Genomic DNA, 17,826 nt, shown 5'->3' with positions numbered 1-17,826 from the left:
CCTAATAGTTTTGGATAAATTAGGTAATGACGAAAAACATTTTTAATCCTTTTTTTTTTTTACATTTTTGCAGACTTTATTCTCTTGGGGAAATTTCCCCCTTTACTTTACACAAGAGGAAGTGAGGGGAAAACTCTCTTAGGCAGCTGACACTGGGACAAGCATCCCCATTTGAAGATATTCCTTGAACTCTTTTTTTAATAAAAATAAATGTATAATTTTGGGTTTCCCATCACTTTCTGGCCTGTTTGCAATGGTCACCCAAACATACAAGGGGGCAAATCTCCCCAATAGGGACACAGACAGCCCAACTCTGGACAAAACATACCAGGGTTATAGCATTACACATTCTGTATCCCCAGAAGCAACCATGTTGGTTTTCTTCTACATCCGGCAAATCTTCTTGTGTACATGCCTGGTTTAGTACAGTACTGTACAGGTCCTGCTGTACTCCAGCGCTGCTCAACCCGGGGGCTGTGTATTTTGTGAATGGCCTGCAGGAGACACAATAGCTGGGGTCAACGACACATCTGAGTTGCCCGGATGTACAGCTGAAGCAGTATTAATCCGGCATCTTAACAAGCAGATTTGAATGATGTGGAAGAAAGCCAGTGTGGTGTGCTATTAGTTGAATACAGAAGGTGAGAGGCAGCAGAGCCAGACTCTGAACAAGGAAACCTGAGTGAAATACATACCAAACCACACCAGGATTTGGGGAACCTGAATCGGACTACGGGGCCCCTCTACCAGAGCTCAGAATGCTGGGATATATGTGATATAAATGATGATGTTGGCAGTTGATCGTTTATGTAGAATACACTTATTTCATACATGGTATTGGGATTGGTAGTTACAGGAACATATAAGTAATGGGAGATACACCAAGGAATGGTTTGAAGGTGCAGCATGACACCTCATCATCCTCCTAAGCCTGACATCAATGACCAAAAGGTATTTGGGACAGTGTCAAACACAACCCAGAACTCAAACATTTGTCACTGTGCAGGGACCCCCTGCAATCTGCATCCACCACTTTGGAGATGTTTCTGTAGGTGACTTTTGCTGCAAATATATACGCTATTACAGAGTTCTGGTGAACGTACTGCTAAACTTTAGCATTTAAATGCCGACAGAGTGCAAATACATTATGCCCAAATGATTGGTTCTAATTTTAGATAAATAGTGAGTAAAAGTAAACAGCCCTGAAGCTATTAACCTGAAGCTGACCTTGAGTCCCACGGTGTAGTCAGCAGACCTGTGAATTAGGCTTGATGAGTGGCAGGAGAAATCTCCTGTAATGTGCTGCAATTATCCACTTGCAACATCATCCGATACACAGGGTGCACACTATGCTCAAAGACTACATTGAGGGCAACATGAAAGGGAAATAGAGCAGGGAGGAAACAGGTGGGCTAGACTTTCACGGTAATAACAATAGCTTATTGAACATTAAAGAGCCAATTGTCTGCATACAATCAAGAAATAAATAATGAATTCTTGCGTGTTTCATTCAAACTTCAGCTTGACAAAAAGGTTCAGTGAATGCATATACTACATAGAAAAAAAATATTGTGATTACGCTGAACTATTTCAAGAGTATAAAAGGTCTGCAACTGAAATTTTGTAGTTCTGGCATTTGTCAGAATGGTTGTTTGTACAAACTCCAGTAGGGCACTTTCTGCATGTGAACCTCAGTACTAGTACCAGCTGTGGACTAGTCTTCCTATATAAGGCTTCTGAGTCAATGACCAGTTATGGCCATCCTTGATCAAGATAACAGTGGCATCTTCATGTGCCCGCAGCCACCAGCTGAGAGGAGGAATCCATTGTGTTCTGAACTGTCCCCAGTGTGTTATCTCTACCTGGACGTCACGCACCACCTGTAAATCTGGGGGCTCAACATTCACAAATACAATGGTATAATGCTTTTGAAGAAAGCTTACGAAACACAAGGCAAGTGTGGAAGCACACAAAACTTTATTGACAACTTATTTCTATCTGATAGCGTTGATGTAAAGTGTTTTTCTGCAATAAGGAAGAGTGACCTGCCAGGACTGCAAGGTTCTGCTTATTTCTTTAAAAGTCATATGCCAGCTAACCTCCCATTATTGTGTGGCAAACCTGCACAAACCCAAACTCTACTCAAATAGTTCCTAGCTAGATTTGAACCCATAACCTTAGCACTACAAGTTCAAGGCGGTGACCATTTAACCAGTGCACTGCCTGTGCAATAATGCATAAATTCATATTCAGTAAACTCCTAGTTATTCGGCACCCACGGGGATTGGTAGATGCCAGATAATTGTAGTTTCTGGTTGCTTGAGAGTTAATATAACTCTTAAGCAACCCCCTGCAGTTCCTAAATATATGTAATTGCTAACAACATTTTTTTAGTGTCCACCATGTCTAACAAGCAACCGCAAAAAAACTCAAGGTATGTCCTTGATTTTTTTTAGCCGGTTGCTTGAATGCCAGATAATTGGGAGTTTACTGTTTATCACTCATTTAGAGCTGTTGTACTTTACCTGCTAGAACTAGTTGTATGTCCATTTTATGTCTCTATTTACTATAGCAACACCCATGGGCCAATAGCTAGGGCAGCAGGAGTAAAGGTGGTAGCTTCATAATTTACAAAGTGTAAATTCTTTTGCATATTTTCTTTCCATTTACTGCCTATTTCTAGACATTTAAAGTGACACAAAACTCAGGAGTTAAATCTGAAAAATACATTAGAGTACCTGAACTATTAACAAAAATGTATCTTATTTGTGTATCACTCGGCTGTAGATTCCCAAATCATCTCTGGATTGTTGCTGACACTGTCCTTCCTTCTGGAGGGGGACTACTTATGTTTCCCATGGTTCCTGTGTGTGTTGTAAGGTAGCCATCGCTCCAAGCTCACTGCTGTCATGGACTACAATCTCACTACAAATTAGTAAACTATGTGAGAGTGTAGTCCATCACAGGAGTGAGCTTGCAGCAGTGGCTACTTTACAACACACACAGGGACCAATGGGAACAAAAGTACCCACCCTCCAGAAGGAAGGACAGTGCCAGCATGAATGATGAGATGATTTGTGGATCTACAGCTGAGTGATACACAAATGTCATCTTCATCCTTAGTATCAGTAGTAGCCACTTGGCCCCAGACTCAGGCCTCAGTGAGAGCACATAGCTATTCCCCTAGGCTTCATGCCTAGCAAAATCAGTCAGTCAGTAGCAGCCTCCACTCAGGCAAGGAGCAGGGGAGACATGTTTCGTCCCGAATATTTATGTCCTCTCCCAGCATGCACCACTGACCATGAACCTCCTAGTGATTGGCCAGTGAGACATAGTTATTCATAACAATCTCTTATTGGTTGCTCTGCTCTGTGGCAAGGATACCCCCAGCAGCAGGCAGATGCAAACGATAACAGATTGCTTAGGGGAAACCAAATGAGCATAGACTACAAATCAGCATCAGATTCCTGCCTACAGGGTGATACACAAATAAGATACATTTTTGTTAATAGTTAAGGTATGTAAATACATTTTTACAATTTAACCCCTGAGTTTCTGTCACTTTAAGGTAAATTCAGCAACAGAGTCAGAAGACTATAAAGTTCAGGAAACATTAAATAATTTCTTCTTTCCCTTGTTTGGCTGTATGTACAACTAAAATATATATAAAGCAGAAAGCATGTATACTCCAATGCCACATTCTAGCTGTAGTTGTTTTTTTTAACTAAAATAATCACATGGCACAAGGGGTGGAGCTTTACATAATCATTTAGATATGCTTAGGGTGGTAGGAAATCCAAATAAAGCCCCATCCAGGGGTGCTGGGAAGGGTAACATGGTGCTGGAAATCATATAAGAGATAAATGCAGTACCATTCCTGACCCATTTCCAAAAAAAAATAAAAAAATAGTTGCCCAAGTGTCATGCTGATGCTGGATTCCTGGCCTGGATACCTGGCCCTGGTATAATGCACCCGAAATCCTGAAAATTAGCCAACCCTCAAGAATGTCAGATAGTGTAACTAGCATCCTTGCTGAATGACTACTGCATCAATATCAATTACATTATGAGCCACCTGGAGGGTGTTTTTTGAAAGTTTTTTTTAAACAGGTTTTGTGTAATGGTAACAGTACAAGAGTTTTAACAGTCCCACAGCCTTCAAAAACTTTAACCGTTAACTGCTCAGCAACAGTCCAGCAACTGTTTAGAAACATTAAATAATGCTAGATGAAAACTAACCAAAGACTTTATATAAGCACAATGCAAAAAACAGCTAACATATCAAATTTGCAGTAGAAAAGCTGTTTAAAAAAATCTTACCTCTGGCGCCATCCAGAAAGGAGTACCCACAGACGTATTTCTGCGAAGACGTGCACTATTGAGCTGTGCTGAGACCCCTGTTGTATATAAAAGTACAAAATAAATGTTTATTGAGCCAGTGATTTAATTGTCAAATGTACTTCTACCCAGGGCCGCCCTATAATGAAGCAGCTGCAGGTGTTTGCCGCAGACGGCATCTCATTGGGGGGCAGCCAGGTGGTCAGGGGATTCGGTAAGGGAGCCCCCACAGTGTCACAGGTGATGCTCTGTGCAGATTCCCATCCTGCTGAGCACCTGGCAACCAGTGACATCAGTGAGCTAGGCGGAACGCCGGAAAGAGCCACTGACAGTGCAGTCTGGTGTCCACCCCCGCCCCTCCGCCCCAGAAAGACAATTGACCCAGTGACTATTCCCTTCCAGCACCCAAAGCTCCCCAGAATGACAAGTGACCCAGGAATCATTCCATGCCAGCAATCAACCTCCTCCGGACCAACATTGCCTCAGGCGGCGAAAACCTTAGGGACAGCCTAGCTTCTAACTGTGTATTATGCAGTTGAGAAACATAAGATACACTTTCAGGTGTTCCTCCTACATTATGTAATAATCTGTATTATATATTTAAAGCCTAACTCCACCAACACTTTATATACTGGTTTTGGATATAGTGGAAAAGTCTGTCCAGTTGTAAATGCTGCATTAGGTAGATTTCCCTCACGTCCTACTCTGACAACCATCACCTGGATAGGAAGTTAGGGGAATCATCCCAGTGGGGGTCACAGGTGGCATTAAACATGACCGAAATACATCCTACAATAGCCGTAAGAATGGCCCTTTGAAAGGCAAAAGATCTGTCTTTGTGGGCTGCTATATGGCTAAAACTATGCAGACAATATTCAGTTGCTCTGCAGCATTACCTGAAAGTACACCGACTTTCCCAAGACCTACTGCAGTCTTTGCCACAAATGTGAGTGGGTTTGACCTGCTACAAGGGTGGCTTAAAACTGCAATTAATGGTGGCATTGTGCAATATTTGCTGTTGATTGCAGGTTCCTTTAACTCATGGAGCAAGCCACCTTAGTTCACATTGTTACAAAGATCACTATCTCCTGTGTTGCTAAAAGTAGCTAAATATAGCCTAAGACCTCCAGATCTCTTCTTCAATGACAATGACTGTGCATAGTTGCCCTAAATTCTACCTGAAAAACAGCAGAGCACTTCCTGTGTCTTAAGCCTAATAACCGTATGTGTGCAGCTCGAATAAGTAAAGTCTTGACTTTACCAAGATGGCTGTCTCCACACAGAGACACAATTTAGAACAAAGCGTGACAAGTTAGTAATGGGGAAAAGATCAGCTGCAGGGATAACACAGCCAGTACTTGTGGCTAGGCCTTTGCCTTTTCCTTTCTTAAAGGATAAGTTAACCTTTTGCAAAAATTAAAGAAATGCATAGTTATTAATATATTTTAAAAATATGCATTTCTTTAATATTTGCATTCAAACCTGGAAAGCATTGCAATCGTGATCACTGGACCACAGCTGCAAAGCCCAGGCTTCTGCACATTCTCTTCCAGGCAGAGCTCCGTACTGAGGTACGGAGTTTAAGTTAGGGAGAGATGGGGGGAAGGACGTCTGGACTTCAAAATGCATTAAATCACCTCATACGGCATACACCTGTCCTCGCTCTAGGTAGAGCTGCCCATAGTCCCGCACCTGCCTAGAGAGAAGATGGCTGGACGCCGTATGTGGTGATTTAATGCAGTTTGAAGTCCAGCTGCCCCATCTCTCCTAACTGAAACTCTGTACCTCCGTACCAGCTCTTTTTGCAGAAGGTGAACCTATCCTTTAAGTAAAGCTTCCACAATTCAGATCCTCTTTAAGAGGGAAGGTAAAGTGTTAGGGAGGGAGATTAAGCAGTGAGGGTTCACTTTAGGGGTTAGATGAATGTTAGGGTTAAGATGTGGATTTTAACAGTGGATTTGAAATGAATGGAGTTTCCTGCAGGAAAACCACATTCACTGTTTCGTTGGTTTGAGAACAAATTTCCATCCTGCTCCATCTATTTTATTTTTTTGTCACTATGGTTGAAAAGTGTTGAATTGACCCCATTACTATTAGAAATAAAATCAAACGAACATTGTAAAAACAAATTTTATCAAATAAAATTCTACTGGGGAATGACCAGCTTCAGTGCCAGGAGCTCTACACTGAAAACAAACAGTAATGAAAACTATCATACCATTATTTGCATACTTGTCCTGAGTCAGATATGACTATCAAAGCCAGAGGATCATCCAAGGACGTCAGCAACGGCAGCTTGTGTATTACCCTCACCAAAGATGTCTAAAAAGCATTAATTTCCCCTGAGTCTGGAAAGATGTAACAATTCAGATGACGAAATGGAGGATGCAAATAACCGAGATCATCTCTAATTTATAGATGCTTTGCAGTTCTTAAGAGTAGCAAGCACTGCAAAATACAACATTTCCCAGAACTGGCTTCACTGTAAATAAGATTTTCATTACTATTTTCTATATTTAGGCCTCCACACCTGCCCTAAATGCAATCTGATCATGGGGAGAAACACAGGTCAGGAGGTATTTATACGCACAAAGCCATTCACATCACAGCAGGACGCTGGCTTAGCAGGTGACAGGTGTTAGATGTTCGCCGCTCCTATAGGTTGCCAGTGGAGAGTTGTTCTATTGTGAAATGACATTCCCAAGGTTAACAGGGACTTCTATTACTATCAGTATATCACTGAACACAGCCGCTAATCAGTCAATTTCACGTCTGTTCTGGGTGCCGTCAGTATAATTCATTCATTTCATATGCTGGTAGGAGGAACATTTCAAATGCTGTTACAGGTAAAACTAACAGTAACGTGCTCTGCTGTAAAATCTTTTAATAATCATATGTAAATGTTATCGATGCAACTAGTTATAATGTCTTATAATCCTAATTTCTATGATTAGTTTATAATTATTAATAGATGTGCATGAAGACAGCTACTGTATATTGGTCCGTGACATATGCAGGCGCTGCTTCCTTCTTTGTAATGCTACAGAGTGGTTGTGCTTTCTCATGACTTGCAAGCAAGTTCATCAGACTGGTTTTTATGATCACAATGAACTACGCCAGCTTTACAATGCGATGAAATACAGATCTTCCTCTAGCGGTTACATATTTGTATATATTTAATGCTATAAAATATGGAAAAGCAAGCACATGAAATTGTGAATGTTGCAGCAAAAATCTAATTAAAGTAAAGTAAAGTAAAAAACCTTTTCCCTCGGATTAGGGAAGGGTTTAAACCCCTGTCTGATTTTTTGTCATCTGTGACCCATCTCTAAGGGTGGCAATACACTTTACAACCCTCGCAAGACTTTTGTCTTGTAAGGGTGGCAATACACTTTACAACCCTCGCAAGACTTTTGTCTTGCGAGGGTTGTAAAGTACGTAAAAAAACGTACGATCTGCCCATCTTGGACAGGCAGATCGTACGTGCGATCATCGGAAGCCCGCCCCCATGTGGGGCGGGCTTGCGATGACTGCAATGAGGGGTGGGCTTCCGATGACTGCAAACTGGCAGTGTGCGCACACCGGCCCGTTCGGCAGTTGTCGAACAAGCAGGCCACTAACTCGGCGAGAATCGTACGATTCCCGGCGGGTTTTCCAGCCTGCTTGTTCGACGGAAGAAGTGCGACCGTACAGTAGAAACGGTCGCACACCTTCCATACACTTTTATGCGATTCTCGTATAATTGTACAGTGTTTGGGCACCTTTAGATTTCCCTTCACTTCCTGTCCTGTAGATGCAACAAAAAGCAAAAGGAGATCTCTTCAAATTCAGGGAATTCTCCTGTAAGACATTTATTACTGGAACACGTGTCTGTCCCTACTGAAAGATTCCCCTTTATTTCTGTCCTACTAAAAATTTAAGATTTCCACCATCACTTTCATTTACAGTGGCAATGGGCACCAGAATACACAGAGAGGGGAATTCATCAAAACTGGAGCAGACAAAATCTGGAGCAGCTGTGCATGGCAACCAATCAGCTTATCTCTCCAGTTTGTTCAGTTAAGATTTAAAAAAGTAAAGAGAGAAGCTGATTGGTTGCCATGCACAACTGCTCCAATTTTGATAAATTCCCCCCAGAGTGCTTGAATCTGCCTTGCGGGGACACATACCTGATAGGGGCTCCACACCCCCAAAAGTAACATACAAATAATAAGTGAAGATACATGTGCACTGAAAGTAACCCAAAGCTTCACTTTAATACAGTATATCTGTGATAGTCAGAGTACTATATTAAAGGATAAGTTCACCTTTCTGACCGTGTTTCTTGTTAAACCCATATACAGAGTGTAACATAAAACATGGTCAGATCACAATCTACCTCCCTCACACCCCCACTTATCTGAATCATGGGGTTCTTCTCCCCGCAGACTTGTGCTTATTTTTTAATCTACCCACACAGCTGCATCTTCCATTCACAGATCCAAGTTCCACCATGGTAGAGGCACTTGTAGTCCTCCACGGAATACAGGTGATAACCAGTGCATAGTAGTCATCACAAGGTACCAGATCCTACACTACTTGCCACAACTTAGTCTATTGGCAATGCCACTAGATTTCCTGACATATCCCATCTCCCGGCTTTGAGGAGGGAAGGAATGAAAGGATGCCTGTTTTATTACTATTTCTGCTTTTAAAACATTTTGATTGGAAAGGTTCAATATTGCAAAGAGCAAAGACCACTTACAATGTGCAGCAAAACAAAATAACCAATCGGGTTTCACCTATCATCAATAAGAACAATTAAAGATAATTGTTTAGAATAGGTGGGTGGCCCTTTCTCATCATATCTGCTCTTTGCCCTAATCACAAAGATCCAATTTGTTCTCTTCTGATTCCCATTCTGAATAAAATGTGTAAATTTGTTGAATCTTCTGCTCTCGCCTGTCTCTTGCTCTCCGTTTCATTGCTTTGTTTATGCTTTCATTTCAGCAAGGCTTACATCAACTGCAATAATCACAAATTAAATGGATCCGCTGGCTTCCAGACCCACAGGACCACTTTACCTTCTGCTCACAGGGAATAGCTAGGCTCCGGGCTATTAACACCATTTGTGAGAAATGAGTAATTTCTTTTCATATGCAAAAGATGGAATATTGAATTTAAATGAGAGAATGACAGCCCTGGAATAGATGCAAGCAGATTGCCATGAAGTGGCTAAATAAAAGGCTTCCACTTTTTTTTTTACAGCTACAACTAGATTGTTTGCAGCCACCCAAAACAGATTATCTGACAGGAACTCAGAGGGAGCCCCATCTGTTAGACTCCAAGTATCCATAGCTTCCCGCTGAACGTTATCGCTAAAACCTGTGGCGTATCTCCAGCTTCAAAACAGACAGCAAATTGGTGGGATAGGAAAAGCGCTCGCAGGAAGTCAGTAAGTGGCAAGCAGCGATTACCGAAGTCAACCAGCTTGACTCCTCCTTCTGTTGTCAGAAGTATATTGTTCCCTTTCACGTCACGATGGATGATTCTATTATTGTGCAAGTGCTGGAGACCCTAAGCAATAAAAAAAAAAATATAAAGTAATAATTACTCCCCTGTTTTATATAATTACTCTGCTATTAGGATGTTAATGGTAAGTATATTGTTCATGCAGCAGGAACATCTGGCCAGGCACACACACGAATGATGCTCCCATGCTGGGATCACAACAGGTATCTTATAGTGAGATTAAGCAGGATATCACACAAATTGAAGATAAATGGTACAGACAGACCTCAGACAGCTACTGCACACTAGAAGATGGCTAAGCAACAAGCAGAACTCCAAGTGCCAGCATGCCCCAACAAGAAGGGGTTCTCCATATCTTCTGGCTTTTACTGGGTTGTGCAAATAACTAGCCCTGGGACCTTTTTAAAGGGCGGCCTGCTTAAAGTGGCACTAAACTCAGGAGTGAAATCTTAAAAATTAGGGCTGGTAATGATTAAAATGTTCGTGTTCGATTAATCAAAATTTTTTAAAATCGAGTAATTTCGATTACTTATAACGCACATACAGATCAGTAATAAAATGAACTAGGATCACACTAATCCAGCATGTTATTAATCTCACGTGCCCCACTCAATATGGCCGCTGCTTGAGTGGGGCAACTCAGAATAATAACGTGCTGGATTAGTGTGATCCTAGTTCATTTTATTACTTCATTGTGGTGCTGTATGTGTATAGGCCAATGCCTTGGCTGGCGCTCGTGCAGAAAGTTTCTTGGGCAAACTCACCAGCCCAAGTGGCTCCGTCGGCTAACGAAGGGGGGAGGAGTCCGGTGACATCACCATTCTCCTCCCCTTCGTTAGCCGTCACTGGACTCCTCCCCCCTTCCCTTCGTTAGCCGACGGAGCCACTTGGGGGAGGAGTCCGGTGACGTGATCGCCGACGGGACTACCGGAAGCCGGCGGAGAGGTGAGTGTTTTCATTAGCGATCAAAATAATTTTAATCGATCAAAACGTTTAACGATTAATCGAGAAACTAATCTTTAATTTACACTGCCCTATTAAAAATGCATTCAAGTACCCTAACTATTAACAAAAATGTATCTTATTTGTGTATCACTCAGCTGTAGATCCTCAAATCATCTCTGAATTGGTGCTGACACTGTCCTTCCTTCTGGAGGGGGGCTACTTTTGTTCCCAATGGTCCCTGTGTGTGTTGTAAAGTAGTCACCGCTCCAAGCTCACTCTCATGATGGACTACAATCTCAATACAAATTAGTAAACTAAACATGAGATTGTAGTCCCACATGGGATCAAACTTGGTTTGGTGACTACTTTACAACACACACAGGGACCATGAGGGACAAGAGTAGCCACCCTCCAGAAGGAAGGACAGTGTCGGCACCAATTCAGAGATGATTTGAGGATCTACAGCCGAGTGATACACAAATAAGATACATTTTTGTTAATAGTTAGGGGACTTGAATGTATTTTTAGGTTTTAACTCCCGAGTTTAGTTTCCCATTGAAACAAATATTGCAGTTTGAGGAAGCTGGCTATGAATATCAAATCATCTACTGACTTTTTATATATGTTGGTAGTTCTGTAGTTCAAGCTCTCGAGTCTGAATTTGTTGTGAGCTGCCTACCAAAGGCCAGTGAGCTCTCTAAATGATCATTTGAACTGTCCCATATGAATAAGCACTGAAGTCCCAGCACAATGTTTCTCTGTTGTATTCTATATACCCTGAGGTCTTTATTATTGTCAATGTTAGGGAAACTAACCCTCTCTATTTGTCTTGGTGATCACTCTTACTAGGACAGAAAGTGAGGCAAAATCCCAAATTCCAAGTTGTCACCAGAAGAGGAAAAGGAAGGAAATCTTTCAATGGGGGCACTCGTTTCCAAGAAAAATTGTCTTAAGACCCACTTCAGAGAGATTGACAAGTCACTTTCTGTTGTGCCTACAGACAAGAAGTGAAGGGAAATGTCCCCAGGTGGCCAAAAACCCCCCAAAACTGACAGTTTTTTTTATTATTCCCTACTCTGCCAAAAATGACAAAAGGTTTTAGCTTTAGATACTCTTTTAATGTATTTTACATCTAGGAGTGATATTCCACGGAATGAGGAGAAGAATGGGAAGAGATGTTTCTGTTGGAAAGTCTGAGACATATAAGCCGTCTGTGAGTGATTTGACCCCGCAGCTTCCAACTCCAAGCTATGTAACAATTATATCAAACCTAAATTATCCCATTTAGGTTTGTAGAGGAACTGTATTATCCCATTTAGGTTTGTACAGTATGTCTGTAGAGGAACAAAAAAAATGATGGCATGGTCATGGGGTGGTCTGGAAGGAGACATACAGTATAAGGGACCAGAATGCAAGAGTACCCTCCTTCACATTGATGACCATCTGGGCCACTTTTGAAATGATTAAATTATAGCTTATTAAACCCTAAGCAGATATTACAAAATGAAATGCATGTTACATAAAAATACTATGAGATCCTAAATTTTATTTTGAGCCTAGTATATTTCTTATGAACATCAGAACTCAGTGTGGGATAGGGTGGGGCAGGACCCTTAGCAAATCAAGGCTCTACTGCTTTATATAGTGCTGTCTGTTTCCTTTCCTGAACATGCTTAGAGGAGGGGCAGATGGACTGTTAAAGGAGGGTCCAAACCAGGGGCGTAACTAGAAATCACAGGGCCCCATAGCAAAATTTTGTATGGGGCCCCGTGATTGCTAGTTATGCCACTTGCAGAGCCCACCATAGACTCTCTATAGTGGGCTCTGCAGCGTCTCAGTTGGACTGCACGCCTCTTACCTGTCAGCACTGTCTAACTCCGTGGTCCCCGGGCTCCCGCCTCCTCTACCGTCCCCGGGCTCCGCCACCTTCTATCGACGGGCCCCGCCTCCTCTTACATCACTGGCCCCACCTGCTCTTAGATCGCTGGCCGGTGATGTGAGAGGAGGCAGGGTTGCTCTTAGGCAGCCCCTGCCTCCTTCTGTCCTGCAAACGCTGGTGTAACCGGCCTATTCTGCCGCATCTGCTGGCTGTCACTGACACAACTCCGCAGGGCTGTGAGGGGGAACGTTCTCCCTCACAGCTGCTGCTGAGCTATGTCAGTGACAGCCAGCACCCCAAGACGCCATAGCAACCCAGGCGGCCCACACGGCATCGGAAAGATGCCCTGGCCGGGCCCCACTGTGCCCGGGCCCCATAGCGGCCGCCTGGGTCGCTATGGCGATTGTTACGCCACTGGTCCAAACTATTCCTTTGCTCCTTCAGCTTCCTTCAGTTTATGCCTGGCACTGATCTATGGAGATAAATGTACTGCCTGTCCAAAAAAAAAAAAGGCAAACTCTCGAATATTTTGTTGGACCACCTTTAGCTTTGATTACAGCACGCATTCTCCATGGCATCCTTTCAATAAATGTATGCAATGTCATGTTTATTTCCATCCAGAGTTGCATACATTTTTTACTAAGATCTTGTAGTGATGATGGGCCAGGCGGACCACTGCATAATGTCTTCTCCAGCACATGCCAAAGATTCTCAATGGGGTTTAGGTCTGTACTCTGTGGTGACCAATCCATGTGTGAAAATAATGTTTCATGCTCCCTGAACCACTTTTTAACAAGTAGAGCCCCATGAAACCTGGCATCGTAATCTTGAACATGCCCGTGCCATCAGGAGCATTCAGTATATTCAGGTAGGCAGCTTATGTAATTTTTTTGGGGACATAATGTTGCTGAACCTAGACCTGGCCAACTGAAGCAACTCCAGATTATAACACTTATACAATGGAAGGATCTTACCTATTTGCTTAGCTAAATCCAGGTGGTGACTTTTTGTTTTTGGCCAGGCAGTGTACATTGATGTAGATATCCTCAACAGGGCTCCAGGCTTTGGAATTTGACACTTTCCACCAGTAGCCAAAAAGTGAGAGAAGAGCAATGACTTTAAGGTGACATAAAAATGTATATATCTAAGAATCCACAGTAAGACTCTGGATTCTTAGATATACAGTTTTATAGAAATATACTGTATATGTTTTTTAGAAAACTATATATGTTTTTGCACCAATTTTCACACACCATCCTGCCAGAGGCTGTGCAGCACTGCTCTATGCTATGGAAATTGTCTTACCAGTAAGGCTCCATATAGAATGTAGGAAATGATGGCTTCGTCTAGTCTCTGTCCACACGTCAGTATGCTCTTTACCAGATCGGTGACAGATCCACCATTACACAGCTGAAAGAAAACACATTACAATTTCATTTAGAATCAGGTACAGTTCATTTGCTATTATACAGAACAAGTCATTGTTTACAAATGTATTCTAACTATACAAATGACTCATGTTTTATATCAGTGCAGTCAATAATAGTCTAAATATGCAATCCAATTGTATGTAGGCAACATAATAATTACATTGAAATTAACTTATGCAAATTACATTTTAGATATAATTAAATCTTGCACTTATAAATAAACTTGCATTTTGTATTTCAGGAAATAAAATATAGAAATATATAGAATAATATATATATGCATATATAGCAATATCTAGATTGCTATTTTTTTCATAAATACTTTGGGGGGAATTTACTAATTCTGGAGCAGACAGAATCTGGAGCAGCTGTGCATGGGAACCAATCTGCTTTTATCTTCAGTTTGTTCAGTTAAGCTTTGAAAGCTAGAAGCTGACTGGTTGCCAGGAACAGCTGCTCTAGATTCTGTCTGCTCCAGTCTTAGTAAATTCCCCCCTTTGCATCTTTTTTATATCTTGTTTTTGTTGTAGATACAGCTTTCCCTTAGCCCCCTACAAAGCCCCCTAAAAAAATGTGGCAACTGCTCCTGATCTCAAAGCAGAGTTACCAATCTCATGTAAACTGTGCCTCATGTAAAATTTTCATGTATGGTTCTCCAGACGAGGTGGTAACACAAGCAAACCCAATCCAACTCTTAAAACCCCTCCACTTTGCACAGTATTTCCCTTCTCTGCCTACAGAAGCAAATTAGCCGCATGCCTGCTCAAGCGCATATCTCAGCAAACAAGATAAGTAAGTGATGCGATAAAAGTTTTAGTACAGAATAACACTTTTGGTAGTTAAATAGAAACTTGTCTTAGATATCTGTACATCAAACCACAAATAGGGACATCTGAGGAGGAAAGACGGAAAGAGGGATTTGGTTCCAAAAGAGGGACCGTTGGGAGATATGCTCAAAGGGGATGGTAATACACAGAGAGGGGAAATGATCAAAACTAGAGCAGACAAAATCTGGAGCAGCTGTGCATGGCAACCAATCAGCGTCTCTCTTTCATTTTCAAATATTAACTGAACAAACTGAAAAGAGACGCTGATTGGTTGCCACGGGCCATAAGGTCCCTAGATGCAGTGACATAGTTGCAACTGTTTTTACAACAACACTATATCAGCGAGAATATGGGCCCAGTGAGACTCCATTCTTCATACAATATTTGTGATCAGCGATGCCAAAGTGAGATAAAGAGACTGTGGAAAGGAAGAAAGAGAAAACAAGAGAAAATGGGCAAAAAAATACAGGTAGTGAAAAAAAGAGAAATTGCGAGATATGAAATTATAAGCCCACGGCATGTGCCCTTTAAAAACTCACAGAGCTGTGTCATTTTTAGAAACTCTAGCTCCATGTGACGAAAATGTCAGGCAGGAAAAGATTGATGTACTTGATAACAATGAGGCAACAAATTACAGTCATTTGAGGCGTTTGCTGCATGGCTGCCTTCACTGGCAGGCAATATAAAATAGACAGCAGCCATATCTCTATACTTAGACCTGATAGCATGCTCTGCCAGCAGCTGAGATGAAACATCCTGATTCAGAATAGCAGTTCTTCTTGCAAGCCGTTTCCATTAGTGTGCTGCCATACATCAAAAGAGGTGATAAAACGCAGGAATTAGGGCTCTGGTGAATGTGTTTTTACCCACAACATTAGCTTCTAAACCATCCTTTTCCAGTCCCTGTAGTGTCTCTCTTGATGTTTTTGCATGTTTTCTAATTCCATGTTAAAATGATGCTGAAGCATGGAGTCGATTGCTTCTATAAATTATATGCCATTATTTTGCACTGTGATTTTTTTTCCCTCAGCGCATTAGTTCAGCCATTTTGTAGGCCAGCCTGACCTCGACCTGTGCTAAGTGATAGAGTAGAATTACTTTACTGCCTCAGTCACAAAGGCAGTGATGAATGTACAAAATGAAGTAACCCATAACTACTACACTATTAGCTGAGTTGGATACAGTAACAGGAAATCCAAATGATTGCTATAGGTTATTACACCTTACGTGTCATCAATAAATCCAAGTTGAAGCTTAACTCTTTATTACTGTAATGCCATCAGGCTGCATGAACAGTAATACATGTGGGTGTCCTATTTTTTCATATTTGTAATTAACTAGGGTGCCGCATCTACGGTTAAATGCCCTGTGTGGGCAACTTGCTGGAGATTCAGATCACTGCTTAAAGAGTAATACCATTTTTGTTGAGAAAAAAACAATCCTCACCGTGATCTGTGTACATTGCAATGATTTTATCAAACTGTTGCAGTTATCTACCTGTTTCTGTTCTGAAGAAAAAGCTGTTTGTTTCTCCAGGTCCTTTCTAAACTAATTCCTGATTCTGGGTTCATTATAACCTGCTGATGAACTTCGCGTGTTGTAATCAGGAAAGGTGCAGTGTCTGCATCCCTTTAGCTGTAATTAACACCTAGGGAGTATGTTACTAAAAATCAAATTCCTAATGCAGTGGGTGCCAAAAATTATACTCGTATCTTAGTGCAGACTTCTGGGAAAATCAGTCATCCAATCACAGAAGCAGGAAGTGACAGTTTTGGAGGCCTTCTGTACACCAACTGTGTACAGAGCACCTCTAGGTCGCCATAATGCATTGCATTTTCTGATAGATTTAGAACATTACAGCAGCTACAGTTTTAAATGGATAAGTCATTTATAATAACATAAAATTAATAACTGTGCAACAATTATATATGTTATATTAATTTTTTAAAGATTTTTTTCATTTTATATTTTTAAAGTGGAGTTACCCTTTAATACAGTGGGCATTGGTTCAGATAACTTGCAGCCCGACACACCACCTGCAAATTCTCCAAACAGCAGCACTCATGTTCTCCGAGCAGTGAAGTTGATTGGTGCACTATGCCAGTGGCTGTAGCAAATAGTGCAATAAAAAAATATAAAAGTAACCCAAAAATGTATAAAAATGCAGCCTATCTGCATTACCTTAAAAAAAACTGAGCTTCAACTGGTCTATAAAAACTGGGCTAAAAAAATTCAGAAAACCCAGTAGCAACGTAACAAGATTAAAGAAAACTTGTAATGTTAAATATATTGTGGCAGCCATTGCCGACCTGTTTTTAAAATCACTAGTTGTCTGCTGTCATGACTATGGCTTTCACTGACCTGAAACAAGCATGCAGTAACTGATCAGGTCATTAACACTTTAAAGTCTTTATCAGCAAGACAGACAGGCAACTAGCATTTTTAGAAGCAGATCAGTAATGACAGCCTCCATATTTCTTTTTTTACATCTTCCCTTTATTATAGCATTTCAAATGTATGTGAATAATTAAAGGGGTTCTAAACCCTCCGTTTTTTTGGCTATATCTACTGCTAGCAATACTGCTAGCAAGCAGTAGATATATGCAAAAAGTTTTGTTTTTTTTAAACGCTTTAACAGCGGTTTACACTTAAGGTGCCCATAAACCTTACGACTATCGCAAGACTTTTGTCTTGCGATGGTCGTATGCTTCTTGAAAGCCCGTACGATCTGCCCACCTTGGACGGGCAGATCGTACTTGCGATCATCGAAAGCCCGCCCCGCTCGAAAAAAGGGTCATGTAGAAGCTACAAGCGATATTGAGCGATATTAAGCGACGAGATGGAATGGATTGGAGAAGCTACATAGAGCGATATCCCGTGGAAATATGAGCGATAT

At 41.4% G+C, this 17,826-nt stretch overlaps 1 protein-coding gene across 1 annotated transcript in view; it reads right to left on the bottom strand.

The window, feature by feature from the left end:
- The window catches only part of MYO3B (myosin IIIB), a 207,224-nt gene that overhangs the window by 172,016 nt on the left and 17,382 nt on the right, over positions 1 to 17,826 (bottom strand). Inside the window, exons 5-7 of the mRNA XM_018554563.1 lie at positions 13,979 to 14,083; positions 9,795 to 9,894; positions 4,321 to 4,397 (exon numbers count right to left, since the gene is read on the bottom strand). Coding sequence (XP_018410065.1) covers positions 4,321 to 4,397; positions 9,795 to 9,894; positions 13,979 to 14,083 — 282 coding nt within the window. The remainder of the gene's footprint in view (positions 1 to 4,320; positions 4,398 to 9,794; positions 9,895 to 13,978; positions 14,084 to 17,826) is intronic.

Source organism: Nanorana parkeri, unplaced genomic scaffold (assembly GCF_000935625.1).
Source record: "Nanorana parkeri isolate BGI_ZX_2015 unplaced genomic scaffold, ASM93562v1 scaffold165, whole genome shotgun sequence".
Taxonomy (NCBI): domain Eukaryota; kingdom Metazoa; phylum Chordata; class Amphibia; order Anura; family Dicroglossidae; genus Nanorana; species Nanorana parkeri.
The sequence above is the reverse complement of the archived record's forward strand: the minus strand, read 5'-3'. Positions and strand labels throughout refer to the sequence as shown.